The 8,406-nt window shown below is 57.0% G+C and overlaps 1 protein-coding gene and 1 long non-coding RNA gene across 2 annotated transcripts in view; one reads left to right on the forward strand and one right to left on the reverse strand.

Annotated features, from left to right (window-relative positions):
• The window catches only part of MYH9 (myosin heavy chain 9), a 92,518-nt gene that overhangs the window by 29,208 nt on the left and 54,904 nt on the right, over positions 1-8,406 (reverse strand). The window contains exons 6-13 of the mRNA XM_049626262.1: positions 7,992-8,084; positions 7,405-7,468; positions 6,700-6,798; positions 6,211-6,354; positions 5,324-5,419; positions 4,368-4,486; positions 2,094-2,246; positions 995-1,168 (exon numbers count right to left, since the gene is read on the reverse strand). Of these exons, the coding sequence (XP_049482219.1) occupies positions 995-1,168; positions 2,094-2,246; positions 4,368-4,486; positions 5,324-5,419; positions 6,211-6,354; positions 6,700-6,798; positions 7,405-7,468; positions 7,992-8,084 (942 nt within the window). The remainder of the gene's footprint in view (positions 1-994; positions 1,169-2,093; positions 2,247-4,367; positions 4,487-5,323; positions 5,420-6,210; positions 6,355-6,699; positions 6,799-7,404; positions 7,469-7,991; positions 8,085-8,406) is intronic.
• The window catches only part of LOC125919545 (uncharacterized), a 2,534-nt gene continuing 919 nt past the window's right edge, over positions 6,792-8,406 (forward strand). The window contains exons 1-2 of the long non-coding RNA XR_007456825.1: positions 6,792-7,234; positions 7,324-8,323. This is a non-coding gene — a long non-coding RNA (uncharacterized LOC125919545). The remainder of the gene's footprint in view (positions 7,235-7,323; positions 8,324-8,406) is intronic.

Here is an 8,406-nt window from a genome sequence, read left to right on the forward strand (position 1 = left end):
GTCTGCACCACTATGTGGTGAGATGCAACACTTAGGTCAAGTCCTCCGAGGAAGCCCCAGGTACACTCAATTGATAAAATCAGAAAGCGGACTCAAACACCATGGAGACTGGCTGACAAGACTCAAAGCCAGATGGGATCTTGTTCATTGGAAAACTCGACTGATTTAAAAAAAAAAAAAAACAAAAAAAAACAAAAAAACCCCCAACTCATCACAAAAGTAAATTGCTTCACGTTAGGATCGTGGGGTCTTTTAACCCCTGCTCCCCGCCTTGACCAGTAGTTTCAAATGCACCAACTTCTTCCTAGGCTTTTCCAACTACTTAGCAGTTCGGGGTAACTCTGGTGTACACATTTTCAGTAGCCCAGGACTCCGGGAAGATGTGGGTTCATTCAGCACTTTAACCCCATCAGGAGGGAATACAGACAAAGAAACAGCTCAGGCTCCATTAAAGAGCACACCCTGTCCAACCTAGACCCCAAGGGCACCTGGCAAGAGCTTTCACTCTGAAGTGAAGGAAGAGGGGACGGCTCTCTGGTCACCACCACCCGCCAGCAGCCAACGCTCTGGGGCGGGAGCTCTGGTGCTGAGCTAGTCCTGAGGGGGCAGACGGCGCTTCAGCACCTGTACGAGGAACAGCACTCCACGCCCTGGGTCTGCACAACCTACACTGCCGCAGAAGCATCCGGGGATAGGATGTTACAACCTAAAACCAAGCCTGTTTCCTTAAGACAAAGGCTTGTCGCGCCCGCCCCTTAGGTAAACACTGGGTGGTCTTCTGGGACTGAAACACCAGCCGCATCCCCACCTGGTCGGCAGCTGGGCGAGGCTCCCAGGCCGCAGGTCTGAGCCCATGACCTTATTCTTGCAGGTGACACAGCCAGGGAGAGGAACCAGACACGCCCCCTCCCAGCCCCCACGGCCAACACGGCGTGTCCTCGTGAGGGGACGAGGGACCAGCCGGGTCTGAGGTCTGGGCAGGTCTGGCTCTTACCGGCTTCTCGATGAGGTCGATGCAGGGCTGCAGGTCGAGGCCGAAGTCGATGAAGTTCCACTCGATGCCCTCGCGCTGGTACTCCTCCTGCTCCAGGATGAACATCGTGTGGTTGAAGAGCTGCTGCAGCTTCTCGTTGGTGTAGTTGATGCACAGCTGCTCGAACGAGTTGAGCTGCAAGGAGGAGGCCACGTCAGAGGGCTGCCCGCCCGCCGCAGAGCCGCAGCGCCTCGGGAAGGAGGGGACGGGTGTTGAGCGCCTCAGCGCTGGCCCCAGGGAGCCCGGATGGGCGGGCGCCTTCCCTCATCAAACCCAGAGCGGGGGCTCCTGTGGACCTTTCTAGCAGCCTGGCAGAACCTCTCTCAGAACAACGTTTGAAAATGAATAAAACAGTTTGCAAAGGAAAGAAGTCCTGTCGAAACGCAATTACCCAAGTACCGTGACATACTAATGACATACATAACAAGCACAGGCTGTGGGCGTCCTAACTTGCAACATTTTGAAGTGGATGAACATAAATGATGTTACAACGTCCCCACAGCAACTGCTGTGATGTGCAAACATCTGATTTCCACCGGAGACAGACCCCAAGCGCTGCTCAGGCAACTGCGGTTTCGATATGTTGCTCAACTCACGATGAAAAAGAAGAAATGCATCACCTCAGTGACACGTTAGTGAAAAATAAAGAGATGATTCCCCACCCCCCCTCCCAAAGTTCACGGCCTCTCCGAGATGTGCCACGGACCCCAGGTTAAGAACGTCTGATCTACTGTAATTATCATTTTTTTCCTACCAGACTTCAGTCTTCATGGGCAGAGACGGTGTCTTGTCCCAATGCCCAATAAATAGTTGCCAGAAGAGTAGTAAAATCTCAGAAAGCACCTGCCCACGAACAGAAGGGCAGCTAAACGGTCCCGCTCTCTCTAGCCCTGCTGCTTGGGAGTGGGCATGCTTACTTAAACTTAAAATACGCCCCACTGATGTCTCCTGCCTCCATGTGAGGCAGGAGGTGGCCCGCTCAGACTCCTGTTGGGGCCACAGGAAAGAAGACGCCCAGCCAGGGAGAAGGTGGCCAAGGAGGCACGAGGGAGGAGCTCACATCAAAGATCTCGAAGCCAGCGATGTCCAGGATCCCGATGAAAGAGGCGCCCTGCCTCTTGGTCTTGTCCAGAGCCTTGTTGATCCGTAGCACCAGCCAGCGGAACATTCGCTCGTAGGTGGCCTTGGCCAAGGCCTCAATGGCAAAGTCAGCCTGGTGGGGGAAGGGAGGGGACACACCCCGGGGGACAGAGTGTCAGGTACAGGAGGCTTTAAACCTGGTAACCCTTTGCTCCAGGAAACCCACCTGCAGGGATCTGCCCCAGAGAAACAGCCCTCAGGATGCAAAAAAAGCTTCACACACAAGTATGTTCGCTACAATGTTATTTATAATGACAAAAAGTTGAAACAGCCTACGTACCCAGCAATGAGGCATAGCATCAAGTACTTAGATATTTGCAAAAACCTTTCTAAAATAGATGGGGATTGGGGCGCCTGGGTGGCTCAGTCAGTTGAGCGCCCGACTTCAGCTCAAGTCATGATCTCACGGTTCGTGCGTTCAAGCCCCACCTGGGCTCTCTGCTGTCAGTGCAGAGCCCGCTTTGGATCCTCTGTCCCTCCCCTGCTTATGCTCTCTCCCGAAAATAAATAATAAAAAACATTAAAGTAAAAAATAAAATAAAAAGTGGGGACATACTGAGGTATCTACAGAAAAAATGATAGGACGTGTGAGGTTCCCTTCAAATAATGTGCGAGGCGGGGGGATGGGGGAATAAGGTTAATGATGAGCCAGCCAAGACTGGCCGGGAGTCAGTGACTCGACGCTGCCTGAGCAATGGGCACACGGGGCTCAGTACCCTATTCTATTGTGCAAATGCTTGAACAGGGTGACAGCTAAGTTTTAGAAAGAAAAAAGCCTTGCAGGAAATAAAGAGCTGGCTGATAACTGTCACTGGCTAGGACTGTGATCGTTTCTTCTTTGCTCTAGACTTTTCTATATTTTCAGCATCATCTGCGGTAATCATGCAGTAGTTTCATCGTGGAAAAATAAAGTTTCTTTAATTATTACGGAAATGGGGGCACCTGCATGGCTCAGTCGCTTGAGCGTCTGACATCAGCTCAGGTCACGATCTCCCTGCTCGTGGGGTCTAGCCCCACATCAGGCCCTCTGCTGTCAGCACGGAGCCCAGAGCCTGCTTTGGATCCTCTGTCCCCCTCTGTCCGTGTCCCTTCCCTGCTTGTGAGTGTGCTCTCTCTCTCAAAATAAATAAACATTAAAAAAAAGAAGAAGAGGGGTGCCTGGGTGGTTCAGTCGGTTGCGCGCCCAACTCCGGCTGAGGTCATGATCTCACAGCCTGTGAGTTCGAGCCCCGCGTCGGGCTCTGTGCTGACAGCTTGCAGTTCGCAGCCTGGAGCCTGCTCCGTGCTGAGTCTGTCTCTGCGTCCCTGCCTCTCCCTCGCGTGTGCGCACGCGCTCTCTCTCCCAAATATAAATAGACATTAAAAAATTTTTTTTTTAATTATCAGGGAAATGAACAGTTAGTGACAACTGTGGTCTTTTCGGAACAATGTTCTTGGCTGTGGTGGGGTGGCTCTGTACCAGTGACGGTGAGAGCCACCAGAGTGGGGCTACAGCAGACGGCACCTTTAGGGAAGAGTGAACTTGAGCGCATTTTTGGGAGATGGTACCACCCGCGCCGACAGAGGGGCCTGGCGGGGCGGGAGCTGGGCTCCCGGGGGAGGCTGCGGCTGAGGGACATCGCTGCCGTCTCTCATCACGCACGACAAGACAGCAGGCGGTGGAGAGCCAGCTTCTGGGCCCGGGCTTGGAGGGCAGCTGCCGCCGTCCTGCACCTGAGCGAGCTGTGCTAGAGACACAGCAGGTTCCTGTTTCACTCTCTACCAGGACGGGACTTGCCTCCGCACCCGCCGACCAACTGGTCTCAAGGTCGCCCTGGCGCAAAGAGGCTCAACTAGTAAAGGTGGTCCTTCCTGAGCGAGGGGCCTCGGGTCACTGGGCCTCTGGCACCACACGGACACCCCGAGGCCAGTTTTCTCATGTTCTCACAGAGGGTAAACACCACCTTGCTCCCTGAGCTGCGGTGAGGGCTGAATGAGGCACCTGGCCAGGCGCCTGGCACAACAGTGGCCCAGAGCAGGCCCCAGAGAGGCCACCGCAACGACCCTGCTAAGGAAGCGCCCCCCCCCATCCACCCCCCCCAAGACCCCCGCCCCAGCAAGGGGGCGTACTTCTTCCTTAGTCTGAGCCTCCTGGATGAACCCCCCCCCCCCCAAGGCCCCCCACCTCCTTCTCCCCCCTGGCCAGAGGGCGTACCTGTTCCTTAGTCTGTGCCTTCTGGACGTAGTCCCGTCCCACCTTGATGCGCGGGGTGAGGATTCCTCTGGTGAAATCTGTCACGTTGATCCCCAGGAGGTGGGACACTTTTTGGGCGGCTGGTATTTTCCGAAGAGTAAGGAAGGGAAGGGAGAGAAGTTTTAATTAACCCCAAGAGAACGGGTCCCTCTGCTGGAGCACGAGGTGGTGGCTGAACAATCATCACCGGGACGACCGGCTCGGGGCCCCTCCGCAGCAGGGCACGGAGTCCTCGGCTCCCCTGTTAGACCCAGCAGCCATGGCGACCTGCACCCTCACCAGCCACGAGCGGCCGGGAGGCTCCCATCCTGCCTGGGGGCCCAGCACCGGTTCCTCCGCACAACCTCAGCCACACAATGCAAGAGTGCGTCCCACCCAGGGACAGGACTGCGAGGAGCCGGCCCCGATCCCGCTAAGGGGCACAACGGCACACATCCCGCGGGAACGCCTTTTACGCCCAGACACCCACGTGTTCAGTCTTTTCAGAAGCCCCTCAGAAGGGCGCATTAAGGCTGATCGCTTAAGTGGGGCCATTTGCAGGACTCAGGGGGACAGCGGTGGCCGAGGCATTTCACGGTCCTGACGTGTTCACGGGTAAGGCGCGCACTGAGACGGAGAGGCCGCCGACATCGCTGTTTTAACTGGACAACTGGTTTGGCCTCCACGACAAAAGAGGGAAGCCCTGGTCCATATGATCAAGGGGTTTTCTAAGTCATTCTGATGCCGCCTCCCCGAAAAAGCACTAGGGTCACGTTCACGTACAGTTTACAAAGAACCCGAAGTGACAGCCAGCCAGAGATACACAGGAGACGAGAAACGGAGGACGGTCTGGAATTTCTACCAGACTTCTTCTCCTGAGCAAATCCAAGCCCAGACACCAGGCCCCACATTCCAGGTGAGGCGCCCACGGGTGTTACCTGTGTTGTCAGGCATGGATGCCTGGTCGGTGTTACGCTCCTTCTTGAAGACGATGTTGCCGAGCTGAAGAACTCCCGAGATGACCCTCAGCAAGCCTTGGGGTGCAACCAAAGGCAGCTCAGAACCAGGCAGGGATTGGAATAAGCCCCTGGGTGGAGGCAGCCGCTCCCCTCCCTGGGGGGGTGTGGACAGGACAAGCCACATGGTGGGCACAGCCCCCCTGCAGGGCTCACGGTCAGGGCCTCGGGCAGACCTCGGCTTGGGCAGCCCTATGCTTAGATCCAAGCTCTGTTAAAACTCCTAAAACTTCTACCTCTGGGCCAAGGACGTGCCTCTGGCCCAAGGGCCCACTGTCTGTTTTTATAAGTAAAGTTTTATCGCACAACATTGTACCCACCGTTTGCATATTATCTGTAGCTGAGCCAAGGTGGCTCCGACCCTCACGTTAGAGAACAGGGTGTGTTCTCCCTGTCCCCCACTCTTTCGAAAACAAAGCCTGAAGGCCTCTTTGCCCTCTTTCTGGGGAAACAGGAAGACACAGGCATGCTCCACACTTCACCAACGCAAAGATCCTGGCCCCTTTCCGACGAAGCAGGAATATTCCCCTCTCAGCAAATGCGAGGACCGGAGCAGGTAAGCACCCGTCCTTTGTCCTCCTGTGCAGAAATGCCCGTGGTACCACTGGGAACAGACAACCCTGACACTCAGATACGAGGTACTGCTTCATGCCCACTCGAGGCCTTCCTCCTAGTCTCCACAGGACTCCCTGAGAGCCAGAGCCAACAGGAAGCGCTCCCCGGGCCCGTCAGCTGCCCCGTGCCGCCTAGGGCGCGATGACCAGCCTCCTGCCTCCCCTCCCTCCCCCACAGGAGGGCCAGCCTTGTACCCATTTGTTCCTCTTCTGGGATGCCCATAATCCTCATGGCCTCCATGGTCTCCTGGAACATGTCCTTGTCCTGCTGCCCCGGGATGGTGACGTGCCCGTTGGACAGGAAGCGGTATTTATTGTATGGCTCCAACAGGAGATCAGCTGTAAGGAGGGTCAGTGAGGGGCTGTAACCAGGGTTCAAGTCAGCACTGGGGCCTCAGAGGTTTGGGAGAATGGGAGGCACCCCTAAGCCCCGAGGTACCCCCCAGAACTACAGAGCAGCCAGGAATGCCCTCTCCCCGGCGTGAGACTGACATTCACGTAGCCCCCAAGAGCATCAGGGCCCCGTGATTCACAGAGGCAGGCTCGACCGCCCTGACTTTTCTCTGGCGTGCTCAAATCAGAAGGCCGAGGCCTCGGAAGGCTGGCGTTTTTGTTTCCCAAGCGGAACATGTGGCCCGACCAGGGCCCGCAGCCCGCGCGCCAGGCTGCCGGCCCACTACTCACTCTTCAGGTGCTCTCCGGCCCCAGACAGGAGGTAGTAGAAGATGTGGAAGGTCCGTTCCTCCTTGGCTTGGCGGATAGCACGAGATTTCTCCAAAAGATCTTGGCAAACACTAAGGAACTGCGCAGGCAAGCAGGACGGAAGGCCACTCCCACCCGCCCCGCCCCCATCAAAAGTGACTGAACTTTGCCAGGCAGAAAATGGCAAAATCGAACAAAAGCAAACCAAATCGGCTCCTTCCGGGGGCACAGCCTGTCCAAAAGCAGCTCTTGCACTTGGGAGCCCTGTCTGGGTAAAGAGCCCCCTCTCACAAGGGGCTGGAGCACAGAATGTTCCCACCAGCAAGGCTACGATGCCTGTGCCAGGGAGAAATGAAGGAGCATCCACTCGAACCCTGCCCCTCTGGGAACCATACTGGAGGGTCTTCTGTCGTCCCATCCCTTTCGAAGCAGAACTCTGTCCTGCCAGTAAAGAAAAACCTGAGCTCGGGGTTGGGTGTTCCATGAGTTTCTCCGGGTACTCTTCCTGAAGCCACAGGTAAGGTGTCCTAACAGGCCCGTAAGGAGGAAGCTGCTGGAATCAGGAGGCAGCTTCCTCTCCATCAAAGTCTTGTCCCTCCCCTCTAGACGCGGGACTCCAGGCCCAGGACTCCTCTCCATCAAGGTCCCGTCCCTCCAGACAAGGTCTCGTTTCCAGACCAAGGATACAAGTCTCAATGTTGGCTCCCACGATGTAGCCATTGACATCAAAGTTAATGCGAATGAATTTGCCCTAAGGAGAGACAGATAAAGAGAATCAGAAGCCCGGTCCTCCAGTTTCTAGCTCCTGCGGTATAGCCCGAAGAGGGAAAATCAAGAGACCGTGCCCATGTCGGAGGCCAGGGGCCCGTGCAGTGCACTGCATGGGTACTCAGGACTCAGCGCTGTGCTGCTTAAAGCCTGGGCCAGGACAAGATCCAGAGATGCCCAAGTTCATCCGCTGAGGCGCAGGAGTGCTCCTCGGTCCTCCATCTGGCTGTTGGCTACAGCAGGACAAGGAGCGGGACCGGCAGGTAACTCCCCACTGTCCCTCCTTTCCCCCCAGTTCTCTGCCACCTGGGCTGAAGCAGCCACGTGTGCAGGTCCCCACCAGCTGGAGCTCACCCCAGCCTACTCCCCGCCACAGGCCGGGAGGCAACCAGGTCCGAAGCTGCCTCACTTTCTGAGGTGAGAGCGGCAGCTGGAGGGCAACGTGTGCCAAAGCCGTGGGTGGGAGCCTGAGCCCCGCGAGCTGGGCATGGCCGGCCACTACTCACAAATCGGGAGGAGTTGTCGTTCTTCACAGTCTTGGCGTTCCCGAAGGCCTCCAGGATGGGGTTGGCCTGCAGCAGCTGTCGCTCCAACTCGCCCTGGAAAGGAACCCGGGGATGAGGTGAAGGCCAGGCAGTGGCTCGGGTCGTCGAACCTGCTCCGCCAGGCAGGGGGGCCGGTGGCAGAGCTGTGCCTACACGCCCAGCGTGCCAGGAACAGAGGGCGTTCCGGCCACGCCAGCCGCAGCCTGGCCCCTGTGTCACTCGGGAGCGACCTTCCCGCCGGGTGTTGAACTTACGTCGCCGGACTGACCGATCAGCACCCCCAGGAAGGGAAGGTGGGTGGCTCCCCCAGCTCGACTCTGGAGGACGCGTCAGGAAGCGGCACCGTTTCTCCCCCTGCGCAGAGCCCCCCCCCCCC

Source organism: Panthera uncia, chromosome B4 (assembly GCF_023721935.1).
Source record: "Panthera uncia isolate 11264 chromosome B4, Puncia_PCG_1.0, whole genome shotgun sequence".
Classification (NCBI taxonomy): domain Eukaryota; kingdom Metazoa; phylum Chordata; class Mammalia; order Carnivora; family Felidae; genus Panthera; species Panthera uncia.